The 15,372-nt window shown below is 38.1% G+C and overlaps 1 protein-coding gene across 4 annotated transcripts in view; it reads left to right on the forward strand.

Annotated features, from left to right (window-relative positions):
- LOC149246724 (TraB family protein) overlaps nt 1-15,372 on the forward strand; it is a 140,985-nt gene that overhangs the window by 21,172 nt on the left and 104,441 nt on the right. For 3 of the 4 annotated variants that reach the window (XR_016266550.1, XM_089458004.1, XM_089458003.1), the window contains exons 2-3: nt 8,869-8,916; nt 9,102-9,161. The exons of the other annotated variant lie outside the window; for it this stretch is intronic. Coding sequence is in view for 2 of the 3 variants with exons in the window: in XM_089458004.1 (XP_089314130.1) it covers nt 8,869-8,916; nt 9,102-9,161 (108 nt within the window). In the remaining variant the exon portion in view is untranslated. The remainder of the gene's footprint in view (nt 1-8,868; nt 8,917-9,101; nt 9,162-15,372) is intronic. 4 annotated transcript variants of the gene reach the window in all.

The raw sequence follows: 15,372 nt of genomic DNA on the forward strand, positions 1-15,372 counted from the left end.
GACACGCTGCTTCAACTGATTCTCCAAGGTGACTCCTTTATCTATCATTGTGCTGCATTTCATCATCATGCTGCACCTCACCGTGCTGCGCCATGTTGCACCCATCATCACTATGCTGCATCTCATCATGCTTCACTAATCATGATTGTACCCATCATTGTACTGCATTATGTGCCATTGCTGCACCATGTTGCCATACTGACCTATGTGCTGGCTGCATCTTGCTTGCTTGTTGTCCTTTGCATGCTTGCTGTTGCATGTTCGCTGTCCCTTCCATGCTTGCTGTAACATTGCATGCTTGGTGTATTTGCTGCTAAGTACCATACAACTGTCCCAATGTTAGTTAGTTGTCCCTTGCATGCTACTCTCCTTCAGAGACAAATGCTCTGGCTGTTTCGGCAATTTTGGCTGTTCCTGGCAGTTCCGGCAATTCCGACAATTCCGTCTATTCCCGGGAGTTCCGGCTTTTCTCGGCAGTTCAAATAGTTTCGGCTTCTGCCCTTTGCATTAGCTTTCCTGGCAATTTCGGCTATTCCCGACAATTCCGACAGTTCCGGCAATTCCGGCTATTCTCGGCAGTTTCGACTATTCGGCTATTCCTGGCAGTTCTGGCAATTCCGGCAGTTTTGGCAATTCCGGCAGTTCCGGTAGGTCCGACAGTTCCGGTAGTTCCGGCAGTTCCCGACAATTCCGACAGTTCTAGCTTTTCCCGATAGTTCTAGTAGTTCCAGCTTTTCCCGGTAGTTCTGGCTTTTCTCGGCAGTTTCAGCGTTTGCCCTCTGATTAGGGTAGCGTTATCCCTTAGGATCTCTCCTCCTACTAAAATCCAAAGACAAGTAGAGAGGAAGAGATCCCAAGTGTGTTGAAATGACTTGAAGCCTTGAAGGCCACCTCTATTTATACTAAAACGTTGAGCACAAGTGGGGTTTATTTGGTTGTTGGCTGACCTTGACGAATTGTCTCATAACACAAACAAATTCATATCTCCATGAATACATATTAGAATCAGATGATATTTAGATCAATCCTACACCTCTCGATGAGAGGGATCCAAGAAAAATATTAGCTTCCATTAATAAGATGACCCACATGGAGTTTGGCCCTAGTTGCCAATTTTAACATCTTTATCTGGTAGAACAACGCCAAACAATGATTCTGAAGTGGTACAAGGATATAAGACAACTTTGAGGAAAACTTATAGAGACGTGGGAGTTGCAATGGAAGTATGCCAAGAATTTGGAGGATTTGTATAATCAAGTGGTAGTTTTTCAGATCTAACAGTAATGGATGATTGAAGGCATCTTGATCCTATTACTTGGTGGGGCTTCCTTGGTGTGGATGACATTCATCTCTCGACTCTAGCCACCAGGTTGTTATCACAAGTTGCTAGTTCCTCATCAACTAAGAGGAGTTGGAGTACATACGGCTTCATCCATTCAGTGAAGCGAAACAGGCTAGGAGCGGCAAAGGCTGATGATCTTGTGTATGTTCATTCCAATCTCCGTCTTCTATCACATGTTGAGCCAGAGCATAAAAAAGATTCGAGCAGGATGTGGGATGTGGAGGCTGAGATCTCTGACTTGAACTTGACATTGAAAGCCATGATTCACCTCAACCTACTTGAGGATATTGTTCCACCACCAGTCCAACCTACTGATGCAACTTCCTACATTCCAAGACCTCCATCATCTATTCATGATGTAAAGTTGTAATATACAGAAGATAATGTAGATCCATTTGAGGATTTGTAGTTAAACCTACTGCAGATTATGATATTAATATAGTGATCATGGATGAGACGCTCATTTTTGTACTTACTATTATCTTTGATGATATTATCCATTTTGTATGAGGGAGGATGCATCATTTTAGTGTTTCAGTCTTCATATTTATAATATATCTAATGGTTTCAGTTTTAAATGTTGTGATTTATAAATGGATTTGATTTTTGAACTCAAAGTGTTTTTTTTTTTTTGTAAATTAAAAAATATTATTATATTTTTTTGTACTTGACGTATCCTTGTAGTATCCGGATCCTGGATTTTCAAAAAATTAGCTTATCCGGATCCCTATCCTTATCTGTATCCATATCCGAATCCCAGTAACTTAGCTTAATATGATGTAACCTATCATACTTACAATGTTTCCTACCATGATAGTTATCTTTCACAAAGAAAAGAACTAAGTGAAGAAGATTATCTCAGTCATAGTAGAGATATTTCACTTCTTCCTTCTTTGATTTCTTATTCTCAGGTTCTTCTACTTCTTCGGTGATATGGGCTTCATTCCTTTATTTCCTTTTCTTGTTGTCCTTCTTGAGTTTCAGACAATCTCTCTTGAAGTTCCCATATTCTTGACATCCATAGCATTGGATCTTTGACATATCGATTGTCTTTTTCTGAGGACCAAACTTCCCAAACAACAAGGGAGATGTGGGAGGCGCTGACCACCTTGTACCAGGGCATTTTCGTCCAACGGAAGATGTTATTAGAAAATCCGTTGAGGCAGTACCAGATGCCGAAGGGAGAAGAGATTGATCCCTTCCTCCTCAGGTTGCAAGGGATTTGCGACTAGTTGACTTCTGTGGGGTCTACACCAGATCCTGAGTTCATGGTCAGGACTGCCCTGAATGCAGTCACCGAGGACTGGGAGACATTTTTCCAAAGTATCTTGGGCATAGCGACTCTACACCAACAAAGTATCTTGGGTTCGCGTTAATTTCGCTGTGTAAAGTGGAAAATCAGGTTTAGAGCTGAATCTGAAGAGGAAGACAATCGAGTATGTTTTATTTGCATTTTGGCCAATCAAAATGCCCATGTAAGCCCAGGATTACACAAGCTAAACACATTTCATTACGGCTAAAACGAATTAAGCATTATTAGGGCATTTACAAAGGAATTCGGCAACAGATTAACAGGGCAAGCCAACAGTTATCGTCCCCTTCTGAATTCAGTTATGTTCTTGTTATTTCATGTTCTTTGAGGTGTCTTTTACCCTCTGTAAAATTCTGTAATAGTTTTTACTTCATATAGTTAGAGAAGCAGTTAAATAATTTGGGCAGTTTCAGAAATCAACAACTATTCCACAATGTATAAAAAGAGGAAAATTTACAAAGAAAGGGTTGGAATTTTGGAGAACCCGGAGACTAGGCCACTGTATTCCTGATATCATCGTTGATTAATGAAAGAATCAGAAGTTTCCATGAGTTGTTGGGTATAATTTTGTAACCTTTTCTGTCATGTGTCATGTTATGTTTTCTTTTTTCAAGCATAGTAATGAAGTTGTAGGTCTTTATTTGCCTATGTAGATAAAGTTAAAATTCCTTAAAAGAGCACTCCTATACTTGAAGTTTCCACCTTTTTAAGTTATAGATAATAGTTTTTGTGAAAGACCAGCATATTATCTCTAACTTCTTCAAGAGTCACAGATAATAGTTTCTGTGTTAAGCAGCATATTGTCTATGATTCAGTTCTCATTTTCATAATTCTTCTAAGTTATAGATAGTAGTTTCTGTGAAAGACCAACATATTATCTTTAACTTCCCCTTCAAGCTTTCTTCATTCCTCATTTGTATCTAGCAACAAATGGCATTTTGAGATTTTCTGGTCATACATGTATTAAGGGTTAAAGAACAAGTTTTCCAGGTCCTTCATTTGAGAACACAACAAACAATAAGTGATAGTAAATAATATTTATTAATGTCTTAAGCACAATTTCTCTACAGCCAAGAAATTGGTTTCTTAAGGTACAACAGTACCCAAGGGAATAATGTAATAATGGGATGGGCCATAGTAATAGATAAAGTGGTTAACCTGTATCATGTAAGGGACCACAAGTAGTTAGCAATAATATAATAAGTCCATTGTATTAGATAGATGGTATTGAGGGAACCATGGTAATAACCCATGTTATTGTATGTATGAGGCCTATATAGAGGCTAGAGACTCCCCATGGAGAGATGTAGAGGAATATTGTATGGACATGCACATGGCTTGTGGAGTGTTCTCCTTCCCTAAGGAGTAGTTTTATGATGTTACCCTACCTCAAGGGTTTTGATCAATAAAGAGAAGTTTATCTATTTCGATCTTGTTATTTCTGGGTATATTTGCTTTATTATATATTTGTAGGTCAGATTTATTATAAGACATGGCAACAAACATGGCTACATGTGAGGTTATATGGCTTCAGATGCTACTAGTGGCACAATTTGGTTAGATGTTGGAGTCGACTAGTATCTGCTGTGATAATCAGATCTGCATCCAGCTCTTTGAGAATCCAGTGTTTCATGATAGGTCGAAACACAATATGTTTCATGATAGGTGGATCAGATCAACTACAATATGTTTCCATAGATCAAGAGGTTGCAGATATTATGACAAAGGCCTTGGGTAAAGCAAAGTTTGTTTTCTTTAGGGATAAGTTGGGAGTCGTGGAGAACAACTTTCTTGCTAAGAGGGAGTGTTAGTTTTTTGTAGCTCGGACAAGGGTTCTAGTCTAAAATGGTGTCAACGAGGCTAAGAACACAAATGGATTAGTTATCTCCAATGCCCAGAAAAAGTTTCTAAGTGAAATGTCTTAATTAGGTTTAATTATTTTCCTAAGTCTAACTTAGGGAAATGGGTTAATTAATTGGGATTAATTGAGACAAATCAATTTTGGTCTAGTTACTTCTAGAAAAGTGATTTGAGGAAGTCAATATGATCTTAGCCATCGTTTGTGATTAGATCGTGGTCGTTGATTCGTCAACAAGAGGTTATAAGAGGAGATCGATGGGGGTTTTGGAGATTATTCGATTTGCAGTGATAGCAAGTGCGCAATGATAAGGTGGGAGACACTAACGAGGTTTTCAACAATAGTGATTGAGCAAGATTTTGTCGGAGAGAATTCTTCACAGTTACTTCTAGTTTTTGAGAAATAAAAGGAGGTTGAGTTATTTCTGCAGAGGGAGGCTGATTTTCCAGAGTGAGTAGCCAATTTATCTAATGTGAGTTGCCAGTGTGACAAATCGAATTACCAGAAGGCAATGCAAATTAATTGAGGTGGTGCAAGTGGCTTTAGCGAGTTGTTGGAGGTTATTTATCTTGCTAGAATAATTTCCAAGAAGTGCGAATTACCAGAAGGCAGTGCAAATTGATTGATGTGGTGCAAGTCGCTTTAGCAAGTTGCTAGACGCAATTTATCTTGTCGGAATAATTTCCCGGAGGCAATGCACATTTCCAGAAGGTAGTGCGAGTAGCTTGTTTGAGGTAGTGCGAATTGCCGGAAGTGGGCCGAGTTGCTTTCAGTGGGTCTATTTGACTTGCAAAAGTGAATAAATAATTTTGTTGGAGCTTTTGCCAGTGAGAGGCAAGTAGATTGTATTTTTGCTTTGCAGTTTATTGCTGACGATATTAATAATAAAGCCCTCATCTGAAAACTGGTTTTCCATTTGGGGTTTTTCTAGGGATTATTTTTTCCAAAAAGATTAATGTCCAATTTTTATGTGTGTGTTATTTTCTTAGTTCATGTGATTAATTTTTGGGGAAATTATGGTTTTGTTTTTATTTAGTATTTGCCATAAGCTAATTTACGTAAGACAAATAATCTCTGAAGATAGAAGAAGAGCAACCAGTAATTGCAATAGAATTTTCACATGCATTGTTGATTTTGAAGCAAAATTTGTGGTTGCTCAAGAAAAAATAGTTGGGCTCAGAAAAGAAGATACAAGGTTTAAAGAGTGTTTGCAAATCCTTGAAGAAAAGAGTCATAACATTGATGAAACAAAAGACGTCCTCCTATGATGTCAAGCAAAGGAAGCAGAAAAGAGAGAAGAAAGGTTTTCAAGCCAGCTGAAGGAAAAGATTGATGATTATGAGAAGCTAGAAATAGAAGTTGATAAAAAAACTAAAGGAGCAAGATCAAAAATTTGTAGAAGTCATCTCCTTGAAAATTTAGCTAGAAGAAGCTATAAGAGAATAGGAGAAGTGATGAAAAGCTAGCTAGAAGAAAAGTGTGAGAAGCTTGAAGGATAAATTGTGTCATTAAGGAATGAAGTAGAAAAGCTCAATAAGAACTTGAAAAGTTCTCAAATGTTGGATGATATTTTCAACAATCAAATATTACCATATGACAAAACATGTCTTAGTTATGTGGGTGAGATTTTATACAAAGAAGATGCAAGCCTTAGGTCACCGAAAAATAAAGATTGAGGAAAATATTGAAAGTCATGCTAATATTCTTCAAAGCCCCAACCATAGTGGAAGCAAGGGAAGAAATCATGATGAGTTTGGAAGAGCTACTACACCTAGAAGCTATACAAGTAGCAGTGAAATAAGAGACAAGGGTCAGCAAAGAATTAGATCTTCTCCAAAGCGAAATAATATCAAAGGAGCTGTTTCATCAAGACAATCCTTCTTAGCCAGGTATCAAACTATATTTCTTGGTCATTGTTTTTCATGCACAAACTTTGGACATAAAGCAAGGAATTGTAGAGCCTATGATAGGGATGATTATAGAGGCCCTTATCAGACCTCTAGAAGCAAAATTGCAGGCAATCAAATCCGAGGGTCAAATGGCTACAACAATTGAAATCATAATTCGTTTGCCCCTGTATTGAAGTACAATATAGAATGGTACAAATACCACGATTATGGGCCTATAACATGTGATTTCAGAAGCAACATGAGATGGTATCCTAAACAAATCAAGGAAGAAGATATCTATACTAGGCATAAAGAAAAATACACCAAGGTGTGGAGAAGAAAACAAGAAGAGCCCAAGATGGATATTTGTGTTCAAGACATAGGTCTTTGTGGATGGAAACTTACAACTGATGCACTGGATCAATGCAATGCACAGGAGCTAGCTTCTACTTCCCTGAAAGCATTAGGGTCCACCTCTTGAATGGACCAAAGTAGTGGAAACTTGCAATGTGTAAAGGACGATTAAAGAGCAGGGGAGAGCCTAGGAGGTTCCTCCAAAGGGAGAGGAAGATAGGCAACATCTAGCTAGAGAAGAAGAGGAGTGTCAAAGGAGACTTGTGGATTGGAGCCCTCTCTAAACACAGGGGAAGCATTGGACAAGTATCAGGTTGTGTCTCAAAAGTTGGAGGCTGCAATCTCAAAGGGTGCTAGCAATCATGAAATTTAGGGACTTGTCTTAGAGATTCCAAAGATTATTTTGCAATGTATTAGTAGAGATGAGGCAACTCTGGCAATAGCACAAAAGGTTTTTAAGAGATTGTATGAGAATCCATCAAGAAACTTACATGTTTCAACCCATATTGTTGTATTGGTGACCATTTGTGATGTTTGCAAATGGGTTTTGAAGGAATTAACAAGCTGGGTTGTTTATTTAGATGAGGATGCAAATTCAACAAGGATATAATTGTTGCACTTATTTGTTTTGAACTAATTAACCTTACAGAATATACCATGCATCTTGCTAAACTTGTGGATGGAGGACATAATGCTGTGGCAATCAAATTTGCTATCTTTCTTGTTCAAACCTGTGTTATTCAAGAACCTGGGGTTAGTGCATCTGAGCCCTACAATCTTATTGAAGCTTTGGGAAAGGTGGCATAAAGGCCAGGCTCTCTTGAGTCCTTGCAACAATTAATTGAAGATGTAATAAATGTTTCATCAAATGTAGCTGGTCAAAATGCATCTTCAGTTGGGAAAGAGGAGAAGGCTAGACAATCTAGAGATAAGAAGGCTATTCTTGGTTGACTTGGGGCAAATAGGGATATAGCAAACTAACCAGCCGAGATGGTGGATCAACTGATCTTGCTGGTATCCATGAACAGGTTGGAAATATTTTTGAAGGTTGGGATCATATTTATGATCCTCTTGGAGTGAATGATAAAGCATACGTTTACATATCAGAGTTATAACAGCCTGGGATGTTAAAGATAGATGATATTTTTCACTGGTTTTTTTCGTGTCTTGACGAAACTATTTGTCCAACACTATTTAGCCTTTGAAATCTCAGTGCCAGTTTCTCTTCCACTCCCATCCCAACAAATGACACAAGGTCTTTCCTTTACATTAATTGATGTGTTCAAAACTTGTGGTTTTGTTGGTTAAGTATTGTGCAGTGGACCCAGGAATGAGTAAAGTCAATATTCTAAACAAGGTGCTTGTAGTAACTGTGCGTGTCATTCAAAGGAATGCGAAAGACAGAAGTGCATTCCATCCTAGACCTTATTTCCAACTATTTGTGAACTGGCTCATGGATTCTAACTCCCTTGATCTTGCTCTTGATGCCAACAATTTTCAAGTACTCACTGCATTTGCAAATGCTTTCCATTCTTTACAACCTTTGAGAGTACCTGGTTGGAGTTTTGCTTGGTTGGAATAAAGAGGAAGAGTATGAGGATTTGTATGAAGAACTTATGATTCATGATTTTGAAGAACTAATTTGGCCAGATGGAAATGAGGAGTAGTCACAGGGAAAACATAATAGCACTGTGCATCAAGCATTTTCCTTTGAGGGTGAACTTTTAGTGGTTACAGATCATGGTGAACATGAATTCCATGAGAATGAGGCTTTGAAGACCCAGAAGGAGGGCTTCATCAATGAGGAAGAAGGTTCAGATAAAGTACAACAATCCATGATCCAAAAACCCTCTATAGTGACACCTAGCTTGGCGTTCGTGGAGTTAAGTATGTCTAGTCTTGAAGACACTATGAAGATAAATAATTGTTGTTTTAGTGTTCTCGGAGATTTTGATTTCATTTTGTCAATCTTCATCAGTTGCGTTGGATTCCACAGGGTCAATATGCACACACATTTGTAATCAGTTATTTACATATTTATGATTAAATTAGTCATCGACTGTGGTCTGTTAGTATGCTTGTCTGACAGCACTGACACTCTTCGTTATTTCAGGAATCTTGCAGGGAAGTTCAAGCTGTCATTCATTTCTTGAAACCTCAGGTTCTCTCTTCAAACCCATCAAATGTTAGTTTATCCTTTAGGTTGGTGAATTTTTGCTGTTATCATTCAGCAGGTTAGCTAGGTACAATTGTGTCTCTTTTTAATTTAAACATGACTTTCAAGCTATTAAAATTTTATTTCAGCATTGTCTGCAATGGCATTGACAATAATTTCGGGGATTGCAGGTTGTTTTCTTAGAGTTGTGTCCAAGTCGGGTGGCTATGTTGGTGCCTCAAAATCTAGAGGTGTGCTAGTTATTTCTTTACTCTTTTTTTTGAACATGCTTCATATATCTCAGTTTAGAGAACAAATAAGTATATCAAGATTCAAGGTGGTTACAACATGCGGACAACAGGGGTGCCAGGAAAGTCCCAGTCTACAGAAGCAAAAACAGCTAGCGTATGAGCCTGGGCCCCCACAGGGAGGGACTAAACATCTTGGCAAAATGCACTGAGGGGAACTCTCAGGAGCAGAGCCAACTCATTCTTGAAGCTACGCAAATCCCCCTGAGTAAGGGGGTGAAGAATCTCATTGAATGTAACTAACAATGGTGTTTCCACAGAAATATAATTGCGTCCTAATGAACTGAATGCCAAAGCAAATTGCAGCTGCCCCTGAAAATCCCCTTGTGATCAGATTTGAGGATGATATTATTCATTTTGCCATTATTCAATTTCCTTTGATGCAGATGACTTGGCTGTATTTTCTAAAGTTACATCCGTTTCTAAATATGAACTTTGATGTTTGTTTTCTTTCATGCGGATATCTTATACTTGGTAATTACGATTCTACCTAGCTACCTGTTACTGCAAAATCTAGCAGGCCTAGTGCAAACCCCCACTAGGCAAATTTAGACCTTACGACAACAAGAGATCAACCTTTACTGTCACCTTGTCAGCCTTTCTCTACCTGTTTAGTGATGAATTAAATCCCACAAGGGAGGCTTCCCTGTAAAGATTACCTAAGGATATTCAACAAGAAGGTTTTAAGGTGATGCAAAGTCTAATGATTGGGATAAAGGTACTGGTGGAGCCTAGAAGGCTAAGATAATCTTTACCAGGATTCAAGTATGCTTTCCCAAGACCTCTTAGATAGATTAATGAGCTGCTATAAGTTTTTGCTCCAGGGTTTGAGAGATAGTCAATGATATGGCATGCAATGTCATATAACAGCTAGAAGAAATGGCCTTCCAAGTATAGCTCAATAAAGCGACAAGGCTATCAATCAGGTAAGCAAATTTTAGGGTATGCAAGTGAGTTTTTATGGCTAAAACATGCATAAAACAGCAATAAGAGAGATGACATCAGCCCTAATTATAGGGTTTTATCATGTAATTAATGCTAGATTTTGTCTTTTTCAAGTTATTAAATGCAATCCCTATTAAGAGGGCAATAACACATCAAATAAAATTGCTGTTAAACACAATTTCAAGAAAAATCCTAACTCTAATCCTAACCCTAACCCTAGATACCTAGAAATTAGAGAGAAGAGAGAGAAAATATGTATAGAGAAGAGGTTGATCAACGCCTACTAGATTAGTGCCTTGATCTAATTGGGCAAATTCTATGAAGACAACCTTCATGAAGAGGGTGAGAGATTTTTTTTTTTTTACGTAGAAACCCTATCGACTTTCCTAAATGGGAGATTTTAAGTTCAAGAGGTGCATATATCAAAGTTCTCTTGAAGGATTCAAGGAAAACAATTTCACATTCCATGAAGAATCAAGATTTCAAGAAATATATTGTGATTTTGATATGGCACACATAAAAACCCTAATTCACATGATAGCATGCAAAAATAGAAGAATATCAACATTTAAACTTACAAAATTCCACAAGAATATTTTAAATCAATCCCAAAGAAGTCTCATGCAAAATTCCTTCTCAAAAAACAATTTGCTCCATAAAATTACATTGTGGCCAAGTAGAAAAGACAACAATAGCTAGTGCGTAGAAAAGACAACAATAGCTAGTGCGCACTTTCAAAGATATAGAAGTGTGACGAATGATGACAATGAATGAGTGAGACTCCCCTCTATGTATATGAGGGAAACCAAGTCCCACTCCACTTATTTTGTAGGCAGAAATCCCTAAAACACATTTACTTGAGCATTCAACTAGGTCAAAGGTCACAAGCCAACCTTGAGATAGCTCTAAAACATAATAATATGCCAAAAATAACCCACACATGTGGGGAAAAATGATCTCTACCTTGATGTCATCCTCCAAAATGGTAAAAAATGTATCAAGAGAGGCAATGGTCTAAGAGTGGTGCTCCTCACTCCAAGAAAACCCCAAAGTGCATGTGTACATCTCCAAAAGGCACCTCCTCCACCATGACATCATCCAAAAGGAGGCCTATGTCACCCTTCCAAAGCATGTAGGAGTGAGATAGCACCATCTAGGGCAAGTGTTGGCATCAAGGAAGGATGTGCTAGCCCTTCCAAGTCATCTCAATGACAACCATCCTCATCTGGGCGCCAAAACAAGGCATCATCCATAAAAAAGGGTCAAGGCTAGCCTGGGGGTGTCTTGGGTGTTGATTTTGGGTAGCATCAGATGTGCTCTAGCTCCAAAATTTTGTGGAGGGGTTAGAACATATGAGATCTTCAAGACCCATAAATCGTTTGGAGAAGTTCCACCCGGATGAGGAGTTATTAAAATAATTAATATTTTTAATGGGTTCCTAAGTCTAAACTTAGGAAAATAAAAATATTAATGGGTATTAATAAAGATATGGATGAGAAGCTTCTAAGAGACGAGGATCAAGTTTGTTTTAATCTTAGTCGTTGATTAGAGACTTAATCTCGGTCGCTGATTCATCAACAAGAAAAGTATAGGAGAAGACTTGAGAGTCATTGGAGAGACGCCAGGCAGATACTCAGTATCCCGAGGGAAATCGATTCTCAAAGAGAAAGAGATCGATTTCAGAGGGAGAGTTGCAGGGTGGAGGAAGAGGAGGGCATCAACAACAGTCAGTGACCGAGGAGGAGGTGACACAGGGCTATTGAGAGATAGCGCAGAGGGAAGAGCAGGTAGACAACACCACTAGAGACGCAGTCCTCACGCAGGTTGACACAAAGTGATGCAGAAGTGACGCAAAGGTGGTGGAAGGGTCTCCAGGGTGTTAGACATTCTCCAGGGAACTTTGTCTCAAGTGTTTTCTCTCAGAAGTGTCTCAGTTTCTCTATAAAATTATTCCTTGTAAAGCAATTGTTGCTGAAGATTAATAAAACCCTCATCTGCTGCACCGGTTTACCCTCATTGGGTTTTTCTAGGGACGATTGTCCAAAAACAACTGTGTTGATGTGATTGATTCTTGTGTTTGTATATCACTGTTATTTCTCTATGTAATTATGTGATAATGCAGTAGAATTTATTTTAATTTTTGTTGAAGGGATTTGGTAAATAACTTATTGTGAGAAATAAGTAGATGAATTAAATCAATTACTACAGTAGAATTTCGATTTGAAATTTTCACATTGGGTCCATCTGGGCACATCATCAAATAGTCTAATTCCCAAGCTTTCAAGCTCAATGTTTCGACTTTGGAGGCACATCAAGAGGTGTAGAATCATGTAGAAGTTGCTCAAGGCCAAACACTTATCTCTAGAGGAGTAGCATTATGGCCACAAGGTCATGCCTGTTCTCAAAATGGGGCAAAGTACCCTTTGAAGCTGTTGGAGAGGCGTCAAGCTATCTCTCAAGGGATCTCTGCTGCATGTGTGATACCACTTGAACAAAACCTCACAAGATCAAGGGAGATCAATATCATTAAGGACATAGAACCATTAAAGCATGATAACAGACCATTTCTAATCCTAGAGGCACAAAAATACTTAACACAAAACTCACCTTTAAATGTCTAATTAGCTCAAGACTTATAAACAAGTTACCTCACTTATGTTAGGGATGATTAGGTCAACAACCCTGTTAGGTGTTTCAAGCCTCCAAGGGGAGTGACGTGTCCCACATTGACCCATCAATCTATAAGTGTGTGTGATACAATGGCGATGGAGTGGGAGAGACTACTAGTTAATGGGGGTCCAACATCTTGAGTGTAATGATGTAACGAGGGAGCAACCATGGTGGCATGAGTTACCTCGGCTTGCTTCTTACACCCTTGTGGTGCAACTTTTACTTTAATGATTTATATTTATTTAGTGCATAGCTCAAGAGCCGAATCTTGCTTTGTGTTTTTCCAATACTCCTTTAAGATGTAGTAGTTTCTTGCTCGTCAAGGCTAGGACATTCAGCACTGGGTGATGGCTAATGATGGTGGAAGAGCTCATGCTAGGTTTCTGCCCACAAACTAAATAAGTCCCAACCATATTTTTTATTTTACATTTTCTTTCTGTTGTGGCTCTATATGCTTTTATTGATTTCAGCTACATCAACCTTCAGAGCAAGTTTCCGGGCCTTGACTCAAGGATGTGGATATAGAGTGCCAATCCCAATGACCAATGACTATCAACCCAAGGAATGTAGATGGATAATCGGGAGAGAGGGAAAGTGGTGAGCATGGATTACCTTGGACATGCTATATCAACTAGTGCCTCTCCAGTAGTGCCCCTTGTAAACCATAAGGACTTAGAGGAGGTCCCACTTGAGTAGAGTCAAAGGCTAACCTTTCAGGTAAAGTGTGGGAACAAAGATATAATTGAAAATGGTCAATCATATAGTTTGCCCTGTGATTCGTATTAATATGCCCATAACGTTAAATGAAAGTATATGATTGCTAGAATGGTTAGAGTACCTATTGATAGATAACCCACCTTCCTTCAAGAAGAATGTCAGAGGGGTGAGAGCAGTACCGGAGCAATAGGTGAGCTCTGGCATAATGCTTTGTAAAGACTATCATAGTGCTGCTGGTTGGCTGGCTGTCAAATGAGGAGAAAATTTTTCTTCTATGGGTTACACACTCGTGGGTAACACTATCCATGTCTCATCAAACCACAATTCTCCATTCAGTGGCTACTTAAACAATTATGTACATTATTTGTTTATTTCCAATTATGGTCCCATGACAGTCCACCAATCATTATTCTTTCTTCTAAATTTGTCAACAAGAAGAATGTGTATAAATATCAAATGGCATAATTTTAATCAAGAAATACCCAAATTAATTGTTCAAAGTTGTAATAAATATAAATATCAACAAATAATAATAGTCATAATAATTAATAATTGATGAAGAGAGTCATCCTTATGAAAGGACATGTCTCAACCAAAGGACACGACTTTAAATGAAAGGGCCCTCCTGCTTAGGTATTTATACAGGGCCCTCATTGTACAGTTGGAATCATATCATTTCTTATTCATTGTACAGTTGGAATCATATCATTTCTTGCTCATTTAATATATTATTTTAATGGATTTCTTTACATTATTTCAAACATTTTAGATATTTGTGATCTGAAATGGATTGGTTTGTCACATTTGGTATCAGAGAAAAGTCTGATCCTGGCATTTGGGCACCAGACCCTTGGTGAACATTTCATCGCCCTTGGCCACAACCACAACTTTCTCAGAGTTTCTCTGATTTCTTCAGGTGTTTGACCATAATTGGGCTTTTAACCAGTAAAAGTTCAAAAATTATGTGAAATAAAAGTTACTCTGCTGCAAAATTTGTAAAGAAGTTCGTGATATAAGTTTTCAAATAGCCTGTCTGGTTTTAGAGTAGAAGGTAGCACTAAAGGATGAAGTAGATGGATCACAGTTTGTTGTCAAGAAAATCGCTGCAGGAGATCATTTTATGGTTGCAAATTCAACCATTGAAATCAACACACAGCCCTTGTTGTCACATTTTTCATGCTTGGTAAATCAAAATTGACAAACATTTGCAATATAGTGGATTCAGAAGAAGTCCTTTTGATTCTAATCTCTATGTGAAAAGCAAGGACAGTGATGTGGTAATGTTGGTGATATATGTAGATGACATCATCATCATAGGTATAGATGTCAAAGCAATTACCAAGGTAAAATCTGAAATACATTTTGCTTTTGCTATGCTAGATTTAGGACTCCTACATTATTGGTTAGGTGTGGAAGTTTGGCAGGCTAACACATTTTTGCTTCACAAATAAGTATGCCAAATGTTTGTTAGATGAATAAATGATGTGTGATTGTAAAAATTCATCTACACTGATGGAGAAAGGGTTGAATCTTTTAACCAAAGTCTATTCAAAATCAACAAATGAGTTAATTTTTAGGCAAGTAGTGGGAGGTCTAATCTATCTTACAACCACTATGCCCGATCTTAGTTTTGTAGTGAGCGACATATCTAGGCTCATGAAACATCATAAATCAGAATAGTGGACAAAAAAAAAGGAATTTGAGGTATTTTAAACTGCTAGGTTTGATCTTAGTTTTATATTTAGCTCCATACCTAGGTTCACGACACATCATAAATTAGAACATTCTACAAAAACAAAATGGATTTTGAGATATTTTAAAG

This window comes from Pinus tabuliformis, chromosome 7 (genome assembly GCF_031772625.1).
Source record: "Pinus tabuliformis cultivar Carrire ecotype Pingquan chromosome 7, CPIR1, whole genome shotgun sequence".
Taxonomy (NCBI): domain Eukaryota; kingdom Viridiplantae; phylum Streptophyta; class Pinopsida; order Pinales; family Pinaceae; genus Pinus; species Pinus tabuliformis.